At 36.9% G+C, this 17,459-nt stretch overlaps 2 protein-coding genes across 2 annotated transcripts; both read left to right on the top strand.

The window, feature by feature from the left end:
• The first annotated feature begins 1,389 nt into the window (after positions 1-1,389).
• LOC147291832 (uncharacterized) lies at positions 1,390-4,698 on the top strand. Its single transcript, XM_086235674.1, has 4 exons — positions 1,390-3,038; positions 3,157-3,287; positions 3,414-3,489; positions 3,578-4,698. The coding sequence occupies exons 1-4, from the start codon at positions 1,400-1,402 to the stop codon at positions 4,696-4,698; spliced, it is 2,967 nt and encodes a 988-aa protein (XP_086091800.1). The 5' UTR covers positions 1,390-1,399.
• Positions 4,699-5,296: 598 nt separating this feature from the next.
• Positions 5,297-8,122, top strand: LOC147291831 (sequence-specific DNA binding transcription factor). Its single transcript, XM_086236999.1, has 2 exons — positions 5,297-6,643; positions 7,468-8,122. Exons 1-2 carry the CDS (start codon positions 5,990-5,992, stop codon positions 7,870-7,872), a joined length of 1,059 nt encoding a protein of 352 aa, XP_086093125.1. The 5' UTR covers positions 5,297-5,989; the 3' UTR covers positions 7,873-8,122.
• The last annotated feature ends 9,337 nt before the right edge of the window (positions 8,123-17,459 follow it).

The raw sequence follows: 17,459 nt of genomic DNA, 5'->3' as shown, positions 1-17,459 counted from the left end.
AAACCCGATCTCAAACCCGATCTGCCGCATCCTCCGTCTTCTCGGCTCTCTCTCTCGCCTCTCTCTCTTCTCTCTCTCTCGCCTCTCTCCTCCGTCGTCTCGGGTTGCAGCAGCGTCGTCTCGGGCTCTCGGGTTGCAGCGGCGTCGTCTCGGGCTCTCGGGTTGCAGCGGCGTCGTCTCGGGCTCTCGGCTTGCAGCGCCGTTCTCGACTCATCCGGCCCCCTCGAAGCCTCCGGCCACCTCGAAGCCCCGGCGTTTCTCGAAGCTTAGCCCCCCTGAAATTTCTGAAATCAGTTTGTGGGCTTGTGGCTAAGTCTCAACTCTCAAGTCTTTGTCTTTGACAGCTTTGTGCGATCTGCAAGTGTAAGTGTGTGAGTATTGACTATTCAGTCTATTTGTGAGTATATGAATATATGATATATCTGTCTTGGAGACTTGGAGTATATCTGTCTTGGATATTCAGGCTAAGTCTCAATTTCGAGTATATGTATATCTGTCTTGGATTTAGTAATAGACATTAGACAGTCAAAATGTGTAAATTGAATAATTGATCTATATGATTATATGATTTATATCTAAGTATATGATGTATATCTAAATTGATCTGATATATGATGTATATCTAAATTGATCTGAGTATATCTAAGTATATCATTTACTGATTTACCCACTTTTAAATATTATCTAACATCAATTGATCAATATCATATTTTGGGTTTATATGTAAATTATATTGATCTTGGGTTGATTTATATAAGATAAATTATATTGATCTTGGGTTGATTTATATAGATTTGGAATTAATTGTATAATTTTGGGTTGATTTTGATTTGTATAATTATATGATTTTGGGTTAATTTTAAATCTTTAATCGTATAATTTTGGAATTGATTGTATAATTTTAGGTTGATTTTGATTTTTATGATTTGTGTAATTTGTATGATATATAAATATTGATATGGAAGTTGAAAGTGGTGATATGATATGATATGATATGATATGGAATTGGAATTGGTATGATTTGTTAATAATTAATATGGAATTTGTATGATTTGTTAATAGAATCTAATATGTATCATGTATGGGATTTGCCGAATTGGTAATTTAAAATTAGTGAAATTAATATGGAGTTGGTAATAAATTAATAATTAATATGAAATTAGTAATATGGAAATGAAATTGGTAATATGATATGAAATTACAAATTAGTAATATGGAAATATGGAATTGCCAATTGGTAATATGAATATGATATGAAATTACTAATTAGTAATAAGTTAATAACTAATATGATATTAATTTCTTGGTGATATACTGATATGATATTAACATGGAATTTAATTGTTATTGTTATTGTGTTACTGTGTATGTCTTTTTGTTATTAGGAATTTAGGATTCAATGGCCAGTGGAGGGAGATCACGTGATCCAGCTTGGGATCATGCCGATCCATTACCAGGTAGCAGACAAGGTTCAGTATGCAAATATTGTGGCCTTGTAATGAAGGGTGCTGGAGTGACACGATTAAAATACCACCTTAGTGGTTTGGATCCTGGACACAATGTGCAACGATGCAATAGTGTCCCACCAGAAGTGAGACAATTCATCATTGCAGGGATGCAACACAAACAACACCAAAAAAGCAAAAAAATACAAAGGATGGAAGAGCTCAGAGAAGAGCTTCGAGGACAAAGTCAGATTGAGCTGAGTGATGATGAAGATGATGATGATGAAGATCATAATGATGATATGGGGCCTCAAGAGCGAAGAGAATTTCGATCTGCACTTCGAGCCTCTAGAGCAGCAGAATGGGAGAGAGAACACTCACATAAAGTCCCAAATAGGGGACAAGGTTCTGGGTCTAGTAGTGGTGCACAGATGCAAAGAGCATCAAGCATGAGGGAATCACGAGATTCACGACCAACACCTCCAGTGGCACCAAGCTTGTACAAGGCAGCTCAAGCACGCCAAAAGAGTGTTAAAAATCTCTTTTCCGGAGGGTCAATCAAAGATGGGATGCAACGCTTGATCAGCAAGTTCTTCATATATGAAAATGTTCCTCCTTCAAAAGCAGCATCTCATCATTTCAAAAATTTGGTGATAGGATGTCAACAGGCAGGAGTAGGAGTGGAACCTCCAACACCCTATCAGATACGCACCGGATTTTTGGACCAGGAGTTTCAAGAAATGCAAGAGCATGTTAACAAATTGAAGACTGATTGGGCAACTTATGGTTGCACAATCATGTGCGATGGTTGGACAGGTCCAACCAAACTGTCTATCATTAACTTCATGGCCTACTCAAGAGGGAAGTCGGTATTCCTTAAGTCCGTTGATTCTTCAGATTGCATAAAGGATCATAAATATATTTATGGGCTACTGAAGGATGTAATCACGGAGGTTGGAGAGGAGAATGTTGTTCAAGTTGTGACCGACAATGGTTCCGCATTTGTCAAAGCAGGTAAGAAGTTAATGAACAAATACAATGTGTACTGGACGTCGTGTGCAGCACATTGCATTGATCTAATGTTTGAAGAGATGGGGAAGAAAGAGCAGGTTGCTAATGTGATTAAAAAAGCCAGAATGATCACGAATTATATTTACAACCATAACTGGTTGTTGGCAAAGATGCGAGAGATCACGAAGGGAGATATTGTTCGTCCTGGTGCCACCCGATTTGCTACAAACTATATTGCATTGGATAGTTTGTATGGTAAGATGATGGGGCTGAAGCAATTGTTCACCAGTGATGATTGGGGTCGTAGCAATTTCCGGCGTTCAGATGCAGGCATCACCGTTGAAAATATAGTTCTTGATCACTCTTTTTGGCAACAGGTGCATAAGGTGTGCGGTCTGTTTGAACCTCTCTACGTAGTTTTACGTATTGTGGACACAGAAGTGTATCCTACAATGGGATCCATTTATGAGTTAATGCGTGTCGTGAAGGAAGAACTAGAAAAAAAACAGGGTGCACGGTGGGTAATAAAAATCATCAATGATCGATGGTTTAAAACGTTACAACACGATTTGCACGCAGCAGGTAACCCAATAATTTATTTGTTATTTTGGTTCCGCATTTTTTTAATTGATTTAGCTTTCAATTAATGAACTAAATTACTAATTATATATTTCTATATTTACTTGATGCATGATTGCAGCCTATTATTTGAATCCTCGCTATCAGTATAGACCTGGCGTTGGAGATGATGGTGAACTTATTCGGGCTGTGCACAACGTATTCTCCAAATTGGATCCCGATTCACCACAAGTTGGCCAATTTGGAAATGAGGTAAAAATAATTTGCCATAAGGCCCATAAGAATCCTTACGAAAAATATTAATACTTTATAGAATTTGATTGTCTTAAATTATATATTTGATTGATATTGTATAATTTGTATTGTATTTGTATCTAGTTAACTTATTTTAAAGATGCCCGGAAAATGTTCGGAGAGCGAGCTGCAAAGGCCGCTAGATCACGAATGTCTCCTAGTGAGTATACATCTTACTTGTATTAGTTAGATTAACTTAATTATTTATTTTTATAGTTACACTTACACAAACAAATTTTTCATTTCAGGTGAATGGTGGATCATGTATGGGAGTGATGCGCCTACTGTGAGGAAGTTAGCCATCAAAGTTTTATCACAAACGGCGTCATCATCAGCTTGCGAAAGAAACTGGAGCACTTTCGCACTCATACACACCAAACAACGAAACAGGCTCTCATATAGTAGGTTAGAAAAAATGGTATATTGCTACTATAATATGAGGCTTGCACTTCGAGATAAGAAAGCAGAGGAGGATCGCGTTGATGAATATGATCCGCTGGATATATATGATGCTGCTATAGGGGATGATGATGTGGAGGAAAACCAGCTTTATCAGTGGATTAGGCCCCTCCATTTAGATGATGATGCAGGCAATCCAGACCCTGATATTGCAGCTCAAGCACGTCAGGAAGGTATCAATGTGGACAGAGTTCTAAATGAGGAGGTGAGCCCTACTACAAGTTTGAATGACCTTATGCAAACAAGGTCGACACATCGTACTGAGCCAGTTCCCACTAATCCTTCTCGATCAGGCAACTCTAGCACAAGATTGGGCACTCCTACCAACAGTGGAGGTAGAGGTAGTGGTGGTGGTAGAGGTAGTGGTGGTGGTGGTGGTGGAAATGAAGATGTCACTGGACATTCTCAAGAGTATATGAGCCCATTTTCTGTCGAAGCACACTATACACATGCAACACAAGATGAGGATCATGGGAGTAGGCGTGCCGGACCAGGAATTGGTGCCATAGGAAAAGACTATAGTCGCAGACAAAGAGGTCATGAGAGTTTGGCACAAGAAGAAGAGGATTCATTATCCACCACTTTTGGCTCTATGGGGGTAGGAAGTGACAATTACAATTATGGACAAAACCCTCCAATATTCTACCCACCACATCTGCCTTACTTGGTTGAGTCTGATAGTAACTCATTGGCACAACAAGAGACAACCTCTTCAAATGAGTATGCTTATGGGCAAATTCAACCACAACAGGTTCCTGATCCATATGGTTGGCATGTTGGCAATTACATGCAAAATTATGCTGGAGAAGTATCTTGGGATGATTATTCTTCACAGTACACCTACTCTGGACATGATGATACTGAAGACAGCGGAAATTTTGAACCTCCTAGAAACTCTATGTGGTATTGATTACTTTTGTAATTCATGTGGCAATATTATAGTAAAAATAAAATTGAGGTGTTATTGAAGTAATTATTAATTAGTGAAGCATTTTTTTAACAGTATTTGCCTCCAGCGCGCATTATATTCATCATATATCACATGAAACCTACCATATAATTTGGTTTTTTTCAATGTTTTTTATCAATGTAGTAGATAATATGTTAAATAAACATATTGTGAAGTTTCATTCAAAATTTCCGTATTTTGATAATAATTTCCATCGTTTCCGTCGAATTTTTGTCGAAATTTAAAAATCTTCGAAATTTCCGTCGAAATTTCCATCGAAATTTCCATCGAAATTTCCTCGAAGCTCGAAATTTTATTCCTTGATTACAACATCAATTTTCATGCCACAAAATACACTATATGACAATCATATTCACTCAACCACTATGAAACGCATTACCCTAATAAAAAGTCTGTAGTCAACAAACTTTGATGCCTTGGTGTGGCACTGGCACAAGTAACAATGAGCAGACAGGCAGAATCAGTATGTGCCAAATTTTGAAGAGGTTTATTAATTACAAGCCGTTGCTCCTAAAGGTGATCTCACTCTCACAACTTACTCAAGTGGTGATGAATCCACCAAAAGTCCCAGAAAGGGCATAAAGCAAAACCAAGAGGAGGTACCAAAAGGGAAGCTATAAGCTTGAATGGCAGAAGCACATTGGATGGTGGTGGTGGAGAGATATTGGTGATGAATTGGGTGATGGGATGGAGTGGGTGACAGACCCACGTGAGTGAGTGAGTGACCCACCACCAGCACCACCATCACCACCACCTCTTCCTCATATCCTAATTGGCCCAGTGGATGTCTCGGTTGGCTTCATATCAACGCTAACAGCCAAAATAACTCAACCACAACAATAAAACCAACATACCCACAATCACATAACACCTCCCCAAAAGTGAAAAGAGAAAAAAGCTTAACAGGTTCACATCATTAACTCATTTGAACAAAAGTGCAACCCATTTCCCTTGGTTGCCCACTAACATTTTAAGCCTTTGCTTTCCTTTCACTAATTTTTGCCCTATAATGCTAGTGGGTATTGTCTTGTGCCTCTCTCTGTCTCTCTCACTAGGCAGCCATTCTTTTTGATCTCTCTAAAATGCTAGTGGTTGTGGTTCTCTTCTCCTCCCTCTTTACACTTTTGTGCTTAAACTTATTTGGTGGGTGTGGAAGATGTTAGCAGCTTAAACAAAGGGTAAGACTTATTCAAGCATTAGGAGAGAGAAAGGGAGAGATCTAGAGAGAGAGATGGACAAAGAAACTAACCAAGAAAACCCATCTCTCCTCCCTAACAATTACACCACCACCACCACCAAGGAAGAGACATCTCCAAGAAAACCACTTGGACATCATGGTAGTGCGAGTAGTGATAGGCTAAAGAGAGACGAGTGGAGTGAAGGGGCAGTGTCCAGCCTCCTTGAATCCTACGAAACCAAATGGGTCCTCAGAAACCGAGCCAAGCTCAAAGGCCATGACTGGGAAGATGTTGCAAGGCATGTCTCCTCGCGTGCCAATTGTACCAAGTCACCCAAGACCCAAACGCAGTGCAAGAACAAGATTGAGTCCATGAAGAAACGGTACCGTTCTGAGTCTGCCACTGCAGATGGTTCCTCTTGGCCTCTCTATCCTCGCCTTGATCTTTTGCTACGTGGAAGTGGGCCATCACCAACAGCAGCAGCAGCCGCTGTGCCGCCGCCGCCGCCGCCGCCACCACCACCACCACCACCACTTCCTCTTCATCCTCAGCCTCATCTTAGCAACCATCCTTTGATGCTTTTGGAGCCATCGGTTGCGGCGGCGCCCCCGCCACCGCCACCACCGCCACCTCCTGCTCCTCCACCACCTCTTGGATTAACTGCACAAAATTCATATGGATCCAATGGTGTTGATAGGGTGGCCAAGGTCAGTCTACATGACCCCCACCCCAATTTTTTATGTTTATGTTCTTACCTGTTTCCCTTTTCTTATTTTTCGAATTTTGATCAATTCAACTTTTCCCAAATAAAAACAGGCCTTATCACCTGGGGATTGCTGTTTTTTTTAGCCCCCAAATTTTGTTGGAGACAGTTGGGTGTGTAATTGTTTCCCACTTTCCCTTCCCATACCCTCTCTCTGTTTCTCATCCTAGCCATAGGGTCTTGGACTTGGAACCCAATATTTGTTTCAGGGCCTAAAAAATGTCTAATTGTGAGTGCCAAGGCATTCATGTAGGACATTGAATTCATCATAGATAGTTAATTATGTATGATTCCAAATTTCACATGGTTGGACTTCTAGTTCAAGTGATAAAGCACTTATACAACAACTGGTCAATTCTCACCTCCCCCTTCCCTTCCCTTCCCTTAATAAAAATAATAATAATTTCATGTCCAAAACCAATTGCAAGAAACTAAATATTCCTGCAGATGTCATTAATTTAGACATGACAGTAACTTCATTTCTTCTTACTACTTTAAAGATGGATACATACATGGCACCTGCATATTGATGTACATACATAAATCTTTGTAGCTTGCAAACACTTGGGGTTGAATCCCAACAATTGTTTTTTCAATTGTACAAACAATTCAGGGCAAAATACACCCTAAGAAGCCCAAGTACTAAACCAGGTACCCAAGACTGCCAGGATACAACACATAGAGAAAAATAATATAATATGTATGACTGATTGATTTTTAAATCTCACTAAATTTATTTCATTACCTGTGATGCTAATTAATATGCAGGAAGATGGAGTAGTGGGGATGAAATTGTCAGACCATGCATCAGACAAAAACCCTTTGGAGATAGATAGCAGCACACCAGCAGCCCTTTACAGTGACAAGGAAAAGTTGAGGTCCAAAAGAATGAAGAGGAAAATAATGGAGAAGAAGAAGAGGAGGAGAAGAGAGGAGTTAGAGATAGCAGAGAGCATAAGATGGTTGGCAGAAGTTGTGGTGAGATCAGAGCAAGCAAGAATGGACACAATGAGAGAGATAGAGAGGATGAGAGTTGAGGCAGAGACTAAGAGAGGAGAGATGGATCTTAAAAGAACTGAAATTATTGCCCATACCCAGTTGGAGATTGCTAGGATATTTGCAGCTGGTGTTGGCAAAGGTGTTGATTCTTCATTGAGAATTGGAAGAAGTTAGAGGAACAAATTTGGAACTTTGAGTACTATTGATATGTATAGAATTTATGTAGTGTATATGTAATTACACTGAGAGAAAAATTAAGAAAGGAGAGAACTTTGGAAGCATAGGTGAGGAAGAGTCGACTAATTAACTTGTAATATATATGCGAATTGATGAAGTAGTTATTGTAGGTACAATAACATATCTACCTTACTTGAAATGTAAATGTTCTCTCTTTGATTAAGAAATCAGTGTTTAGACTTAGAAATACAGTTGTTGATACCTACTGGGGATGGAGCCAGGATTGAAAATTTGGGGGGGCTGAATTTAGTAAAGAAACACCATTGATCTTAGCCTATCACAGAGACGAAGTTCTCTCTCCCATTTACGAACAAACACCATTGATTTCTTACCACATGATGAACTGTTAAAGACTAAAGGCTGAAGTGAAAGAAGAGAGAAGCAGAGGAAAATAAACAACAAATCGTGAAATAAAATAAAGGAAAACAAAAAGCTACAAAAGGAAATAATGGGTTGGAGATCAGGAGAGAGGTCATGGGTGGGGGCTGTATATTAATAATGGGTACTTGAGTGAGTGGGTAATGTTTAATTCATTGTTTTGTCTTTTTTTAATTGGGGGGCTATGGGCTTATACATATATGGCTATTTAAAAAATTAGGGTGGGCTTGAGCACGCCGAGCCCTCCACTAAAATCTGTCCCTGATACCTACTAATACTATATTATTTATGATATAAAAGGGCACAATAAAAATGAAAATTTGAAAAAAAAAAGTTGGAAAATTGAAACCGAAGTTGTACGTGCGCAATTGCGCATGTGATCACCTCGTCTAATAGGTGTACCATGAGGAAAGACTCTTTATGTGTGATTTTCTTAATTTGCAAAGTGTTTTTTTTTTTTTTTTTGTTTGCAAATTGATGATTGCTCTTAAATGAAGCTCATTAATTATGTCTTTTGTGGGATTTTGAAGGGTTTTATTTTATTTTTGTAAGGGGCAGTACGGACCGTGTGATTTTTGTAAGGACATGACGGAAGAGCCTATAAAAGCTGATCAAGAGATGTATTGCTAATTTACTATTAAGGTACAATATCAAATTTTCAACAATATACACACCAAAACACTTTGATTCAATGCTGACTTGAGGGTCGAAATTTTTTTTGCAAGGAGTAATGCTTAATTGGGTCTTGACTCTTGAGGCTCAATAAATTAAAGACATATGTTGTTTTTTAAAATCTCAAACATTCCAGTCTTTTATTATCTGTGCATCCAAATATCATATTTCTTTTAATTCTTTTATATTTATTTTTTGCTGTGAGTACCTCCTCTCTCAAAATGGATCGATCCACCTTTGAGGTCGAATCAATTGGAGGTAAGAGCTTTTGGTTCCGAGTATGTGGGAGCCATTCGAAGGAGGAAAACTCAAGCTCATCACTTAATTAAAAGGCTTCCAAAGTGGCAAAAGTTGATTGTCGAGAGCCTCGTCTGCCCATTGATTCGGCAATTGAGGCTTCCAATTGTTAGAGTATTAAAACTAGAATTTATCATTTTTTCATTGTTTTGTATTATTTCTTCCAGCTGTAATATGCCACATCAGCTTAGTTAGCTGTTAGGTTTGTTGAGTCAGCTGTTAAGTCATTTAGAGATGTTGTTAAGCTGCTAGACTAATGAAGCTTAGGAAGCTAAGGTATATATATAAATGCTTTATTCCTCTGTAATATTGAATAAAAAAACACAATCATTACAATTAATGTTTCTCTCTAGTTTTTCTTTATCTGAGATTTACTTTGTATCCAAACACGAATGTCCTACCCAATCAGCAATGAATGACACCTGATTATTCACAAACTCAACCATCAATTATACTAGTTCTTAATTCAATTTATTGTGATATGATATCTTGTGGTGAGAAATTTGAAACTTTTATTTGAGAGAAGCTTTGCATTTGACAAGAGAGCTGTGTAAAATATGCCACAACACGTTACAAATTCGTAATTTATTAGTGAATGTATATCAGTTATGGCCATCTTCGATCCCATCACATCGATAAATAAAGATAAGAAAAATTCTTATTGAGGCTAAAAGTGGATGATGTGTTCTATTATTGACTTTGGGTATAATTGTGTAAATTTTGTCATTTTATATTTTTCCTAGTACAATATAAGATATTAACACTAAAAATGGTTTTTATTTTTAATTTCCTCCAATATTTAAAAAATGACTAACAAACAAATTGAGCAAATTTCAGATGAAAATCCAAGATGTTTTATGTTGCAAGTTTCAGGCAGCATATGAAGTTCTAAGGGAAAAGTAACATATGAAGGTAAGTTACCCAATTGTCCATTCTTTTAAAATACACGCATAGATTTTACATGTATATATCAATATACATGGTATGATATACAAATCATGTCTTTTGCATTGTCTTCTGATAAAATAAAAAAAAAGGTATTCACTGAAGTCATGTTAGGGGGGTGTCCCCAACTTAGATTTTAAAGGAATTTAATGGATTTTAAAATCCATAAAATCCATCAAAATCCAAAAGGTGGAATTCTCATGGAATTTATTATGCGTAAAAAATGCATTCAAATCTATTCAAATCCATCCAAATCCATTAAAATCCTTCACTTAATGAAATCCATGACTTTTTGAGGACACCTGGATTTCATTGGAATCCATTAAAATCTGAGTTGGGGACACCTAAATTTCATTAGAATCCATTAAAATCTAAGTTAGGGACACCTAAATTTCATTGGACTTTTAAAATCCAATGAAATCTAAGTTGGAGACACCCCCCTAAGTGTCAAAATAGTGTCATCTTGCGAGTATAAACCAAAACTTCAAATTAGAACCCAAAACTAACATATTATATATATAGGGATTTTCTCTAGAAAGGATGTCCGCATTTTATAAAATTTGTGGATGTGAACTATCCAGTCGCTATCCGGTAGACAGCCGCAAATTTTGGTCAACAGGTGCTGTAGCAAGTTTGGTCGTCAAGGTATAACAGATGTCTTCGGGATGGCGACCGGATAGTCCACATCCGCAAATTTTGTAAAATGGGGACATCCTCTCTATAAAAAATCCCTATACATATATATACAGTTTTTTTTTTTAGGGCGGACACGTTTGTATTTTTTTTTCACGGATTCTCGTCGCCAAGCGCTCGGTAGTCCATTTTTTATAACAACCGAACGCTGCAATAAGCACTCGGCACCACTTCCTCCGCCGATTTTTGAGGGTATTTCCCCGACGGTTCATCCCATATCTTCCTAGGGTGTACAATGAGGCTTGTGGAGGTTGTATATTAGGTTTTAACTCCGGTTCAAAATTTGGAAGTTGAAACCTAATATAAAAGCAGACAAACCAGTGTCGAGCGCTCGACAACGCTACCTAGTACTCGATGCTGAAAATCCGTGAAAATAAAATTGCGTGTGTCCGCCCTAAACCTAAAGAAGAATTGTATATATATATATATATATATATATATAAAGAGCCCATGGGGGGTTAATGATTTAAGAATTTGATCCAACCCAGTACCAAAGTGAGTAAAAACTCTAGAGTCATGACTCTAGTTTCTCTTACCCACTACATAGAATTTCTTTTTTTGAATTTAATAACAAACAAGTTCCAAATTTTAAAAGAGTGCTTATATTGCCACCCACTTGTCATATTTTCTCACCATCTTATTTTAACATCCACTATTAAATTTGAAAAAAATTATAAAATCACTATTCCTACATTTCATTATTCTTATAATATCCTTTGATATACCAACTCAAATACCCACCTACTAAACACTCTTCCTACCCCCCTTAACTATTATTCCACTATAACACCCCAAATCTTACTGATCTTGGTTTAGGTGGTGTTACTAAATTGATTTTAGTTTAGAACTAATGTTTACATTTTTCTTTGCAACCACAAACATGAATTTGATTCACATGCAGATTAATGAAAAATTTCTTCCTTCTATACAATTATAATTATGTGTTATGCGTACTTTGGATTTCCATATTTGATTAAATGATTATGCATGCACAATTTGTCTTGTGGAAACAATTAAATTGCTTAAGTATCTCATTAAGCCTACTCGGATCACATATGCATTGCACTTGTGCATATGTGTGATTGTTATACTTGAACTAGGTTTAGAAAGTCAAGAGTGACCAAAGGAATGTCAAGGATCAAAAGGTTTGACCTTGAAACCCTAGCAATTGACCAGCCTACACAACTAAGGCTAGAACCCTAGAATACTTGAGTAAGAGATAAGGAAAACAGCCATGGCATGAAGTGTTGATCATGACCAAAGCTGGAGGTTGAGTGTGATCTCGGGTAAAGGAAAGAAAAGAAATAAAATGATGGTTTTTGTTTAAGTGAATTAAGCAAGGAAAGAAAGTAATGGACTTAGATTGGCTAATGGGCTGAATAAACCTAGTTCATTAGGCTAAACACTTATGAAGCAAGGCCTTAAGGGATTGGCCAACCAACCTAAGCCCTCTTGGGAAAATCAAAACCCTGAGAACTAGCCTTGAACCCTTTCCCATGCCAGTTAAGAGAAGACTGAAGATGTGACTCTTCTATTCCCACTCCAACAACCATATTCTACCTTTTTTAAAAACCAACCTCCATTCAGACAACCATTCACACATTCAATTCAATTTCAACGAGAGAAAAAGAGAAAGAAAGAGAGAAAGAAAGAGAGGCAGAGAAAAAGAAGAACTTGAAGGAATTCAAGAACAACCAAAAGTTCAAGAAAGGGGAAGAATGAGTGCAGCCTACACTGCTTTTGAAGGGAATTATGGTAAGAAACCTCCCAACCAAACTCTCAACTTCTTTATTACCAGTTCTTAGGATTAGAATAATGATAGGATAGCTTAGATAAGTTGCATTTCGAAAATCAATAGGCTGTCATGTTTCAAAAACCTTGTTTGGCTGATTTTCAACTCACTGACCCTACTGCCATGTTTTCAATGTCTGCATCAAACCTCTTGGAAATTGACAAAATTGTTTTAATATGAGAAACTATACATCTTAACCTTTCTTTAGAATCAAATAACTCAAATCCAATGTTTTATGAATTTGTAGTGAATTTTACAAGTTACTGCAATTTTCTGCATGTTTTCACAAAGAGAAGTATTAGTTTTTTATGCACGAATTTCGATACATTTGGAATTTTGATTTGAAATTGTTACAGTAGCTTTTAAATGTGATTTTAAACCTTTTCCAATTGGTCTCACTCGATTTGGTTCAGTATACACAAAAATAAGATTTTTGATCATATGAACAGTGATCATGCAGAATTTCAGTTTTTTTGTGTGAGTTTTAGCACTTTGAAAACCCCACTTTCACAACTCCAAATGCTCTGAAAATTTTTTTGTACATAAATATCAATGTGTCTTCTAACTTCTTGTGAAAAATTTTATTCAAATGATTTTTGTACAATTTTATAAAATTCATGGAGCAGGTGTTTCTCTTTTGACATTTTTAAGCGTTTTCAATGAGGTGTCAAACTGCCATTTTCCAATTTTGGATCTTTTGGCCTAAACTCTTGGTTTGAGCAAGTCAAAAACCACCACTGAGATTGTTCTGGGAATAGGAGGGAGTCCAATTACCCCTGGATTGAAATTTGGGTTGTCAAACCTCTTGTTCTTCAACTAAAGCCTTGAAATTGATTTATGCAGTATGTCCATCTTTCTGTCATGACTTTTGTAATACCTTTAAGCCTTCATTTGTGCTTCAATACATAATTTAAGACTTCTGAGAGGTCAGACTTTAATTGTTTTTTATTTTGAAATCTCGGATGCAACTTAGCTTGTCCATTAAGCCATCAAAACCTAGGAAACCCTAATTTCTGTTTAGAGGAAACCATTTCTGATTTTGTTATGCTTCAAACTAGGGAAACCACTTGTTGGGACAACAGCAAGGACAAAGACTACATTTGAGGTAGGGGGAGCTTGTCCACTTAAAACCCTATGTCTTTTCTTTATACCTATATGTTTATATATATGTATATGTGATTGTGTTTGTGCTTTTAGTGCTAAATACTTGGATGTGCATTGTGTTTGAAATGCTTAAAATGAGTTTTCAATTAATCATTAAGTTACTATACAAACAACCTGATCGGCCTTAATTCCACAACCTATATTTACTTTGTTTTAGATGATCACTTAGGGTAAGAAAACCAACATGATATGGCATGTTGATGACTTCAACTTGCTTTATCATGTTGGAAAAATAATTTGAATTCGGTAATCAAATTAGATTGATCAGGTTGGTGCAGTTTGCCTTGTTGAATAACATGCTTGGTGTTTTAAACTAAGTCATCATGTGTAAATATGTTGATGACTTCAACTTGCTTCAAAGAGGAAATATAACTTGAATTAGTGTTGCTCACAATTAAAATACACTTAGGTTGAATTAAGTGTAACTTGCAACCCTCTACATGCATGAAACCGAGACTAGCAATCTAGTTACATGCCTCTAGATGAATAATTGGTATCTTACATAATTGAAGTTAGTATTGAAACAAATTAGAATAATTTGGATCCTAGTTTCATTGCTTTGTTTTAGTCTTACATGTTTTTAGGAATGTAAACTAATTAACTTAAAAGCTTGAAACTAAAAAGGAAATAATTGATTATCCTCATTTGTTTTAAAAAAGAATACAAGCCTATTACATTTAATTTATTGTTAATATAAGTTGCTGGTTTTTAATTCCTTAATTAAAAGCATGCTTGTATGATTTATTTAATGAAGTAGTCATGCACTTGTAAAACTGTCATCACTTAATTTCATATGCATAATTGATAAATGGTTTATTAAGGGCAGGGTTACCTTTATGGAATTTGTCATTGCATTACATTTGAACATTCATAGTTATTGAATTGAAAATGTGTACTCTAATATGTTTTGAGTGTTTGGACTTCCTAATTAGAGATAAAAGGGCAACATGAAACATTATTCTCAAGTTCAATTCTCTAATAGTATACATACAGGTTTATCTAAAATTGGTTATGTGTTTTAAAAATATTCTAGATGAAAAGAGATATGATTATCTACTTTTAATAAAGGACATGTCAGTCTAGACCTACTTGATTATTAGTAGGAAATGAGGATAGGGGTAATTACAATTACAAATTAGGAATAAGTCCACTATTTTGAATTTTGACAGGTTTGCTTTGTCATGGATAAAAGTTACGATTATATTTTACTTTTAAACATGCATTTGCATTTCATGAAATGATTCATGGTTGTTTGGAATGTTTTTTAAAATATGAAAACTGTTATTATTGTAACATGCTCAATTGAGACCCAGACTTAGTTTAAAGTGTACTCTTGCTGTGGTACTACATGTTTCCTATTGAATTAAACTTGTTAGGATTGCTTGGCTGCCTCATATTTAAGATGCTTGTGATTCTAGCTATTCTGGCAAAAATGTTTACTAAAACCTTACTTTTATAACTCAAACTACTTTGAAATGTGTGTAAATGATTTGGACTAGTTGAGTAAGTGATCAGTTGTTTTTGATGATGTTCACCCCTACACAGTTTATTAAGTGCAAGAAACCTTAGGATTAGCAATGGTAAGCTTGGTGTACGTACTTCTTAGATTATGAAGAAAAAGAAAGTAGCTGAAGAGTTAGGTCTCCAATTAAGTGTAGAAGTCCCAACACCACCAACATCACATTTCTCAAGTGAGGAGGATCCTAGCATGGATGAGTGTGTAACAACCCCTTTCCTATTTTTTTGCCTTTATTTTATGCTTCAATTGAGGAATCTGTTGACTTCATACTCTTAGGATTAGAATGGCTCGTTACTTCATTACTTTGTTTCAATTTACAACTGGTTTTCCATTTAAAAGGATTAATGAATTCCCTTTTGTTATTTTGCTTCATTCATTGAATTTCAAAGCAAGGGCTTATTTTCCCATTTTTTTTTTTTTTTGAGAAGAAACGAGAACTTTTATTAAAAAGACAAAGTAAAATAAAAAACACAGAGTGGATCAGGAATCCACAAACTTATAAGAAGAATAAAAGTAAAAAAACAAAACTGATCTTAGATAAGAAAAACCCAAGACATCGCCCCAGAACTAGTCTCACTGCACAACAGCTAACACGTTCAGCATAATAGAGGATATAGAGTGTGCCCAAAAATCAGCCGTAACTGATGCCCATAAAGCAGCCCAAAATTTCGCTCGCTCCCAAAGAACTTCCACTTCAACCCCCTTATAATCATCGAAAATTCTTCTATTGCGCTCCATCCATAAAACCCAAAAAACAGCCAGCACCAAGCATCTCCATAGGGTTTTTGCTTTTTTCCCCTTCCCTAAGGCTTGAAAGCAGGTACTCAAAAGCTCAGAACAGTTTTGTGGTATTACCCATGAAGCGCCAACCTCCCTAAACAACTTCCACCACAATTGTAAAGAGTAAGAGCAATGAAGGAAAACATGGTCCACACTCTCCTCCCCCGCTTTACATAGAATGCACCATTGAGGTGAAAAACAGCTAAAAGGCCTCCTCCTTTGAACAAGATCACAAGTGTTTACCCTCCCAATAGCCACCAACCAAACAAAAACTCGAACTTTAGGAGGAAATTTTGCTGCCCATATTTGGGGATAAGGAGAAAAATAAGGGTCATTGCTTTTGTTGCATAAAAAAGTACTATAGAATTGGAAGAAAGACACCCTGACCCTTCTAGCTTCCATCTTCTAGAATCCACCCTTGACGGAAACAGACGAGCCCCTTCTAGCTTCTCTAGCAAAACCACAAGCTCAGCTAACTCCAAATCATTTGGGTTTCTCCTAAACCCAAAATTCCAACTGTAAGGATATGCATAAGTGTCCACAAAACTTGATATAGAATCATGATGCTTTGTAGACAATAAAAAACAGCGAGGATACATTACTTTCAACGGGCGCTCCTCCAACCAACAGTCCTCCCAAAACCTGACCCTAACCCAAATTTCCCACTACAAATTTGCAGCAATGTAAAAAGGACGGATAGCCAAGAGAAATGTCTCTCCACGGACTACGGCTTAAAACCCTCAACACAGGCTTTGTGTCCCAACCATTAACAGCTTCCCCATATTTGCTTCTTATCACATAATGCCACAAGGAGACTGGTTCCTTAGAATACCTCCACAACCATTTACCAAGTAAAGCTTTATTCCTCTCAATCAGATTTCCAACCCCTAAACCTCCATTTACCTTGCTTTTAGCCACCACCTCCCATCTCACTAAGTGGTCTTTCTTTCCCTCCTCCACGCCTTCCCACAAAAAATTTCTCATTAACCGTTCTAGCTTTGAGGCCACTCCGCAAGGAATTTTGAACAATGACATATAATAAATTGGGATGCTACTCAAAACAGCTTGAATCAAAGTGAGCCTTCCTCCTCTCGATAAAAAAGCCTTCTTCCAACTTTGAAGTCGCTTCTCCACCTTGTCCACTACTGGATTCCAGAAATTTAAAGCCCTAGGGTTCCCTCCAAGAGGAAGACCCAAATACTTCATTGGCCAATTACCCACCTCACAACCCCAGGAGTCTGCCAAACTGGCAATTTTGTCCTCATCTGAATTAATCCCCACCAG

Source organism: Dryas octopetala, chromosome 3, assembly GCF_963921425.1.
Source record: "Dryas octopetala chromosome 3, drDryOcto1.1, whole genome shotgun sequence".
Taxonomy (NCBI): Eukaryota; Viridiplantae; Streptophyta; class Magnoliopsida; order Rosales; family Rosaceae; genus Dryas; species Dryas octopetala.
This window is presented reverse-complemented; position numbering and strand designations above follow the sequence as displayed.

Excerpts from the sequence above, each read along its gene's own strand:
- LOC147291831 (XM_086236999.1), top strand. The coding sequence starts at position 5,990 with ATGGACAAAGAAACTAACCAAGAAAACCCATCTCTCCTCCCTAACAAT. Across the intron at positions 6,644-7,467 it reads GTGTTGATAGGGTGGCCAAG|GAAGATGGAGTAGTGGGGAT; the intron begins GTCAGTCTACAT and ends ATTAATATGCAG.
- LOC147291832 (XM_086235674.1), top strand. The coding sequence starts at position 1,400 with ATGGCCAGTGGAGGGAGATCACGTGATCCAGCTTGGGATCATGCCGAT. Across the intron at positions 3,288-3,413 it reads TTGGCCAATTTGGAAATGAG|TTAACTTATTTTAAAGATGC; the intron begins GTAAAAATAATT and ends ATTTGTATCTAG. Across the intron at positions 3,490-3,577 it reads TAGATCACGAATGTCTCCTA|GTGAATGGTGGATCATGTAT; the intron begins GTGAGTATACAT and ends TTTTCATTTCAG.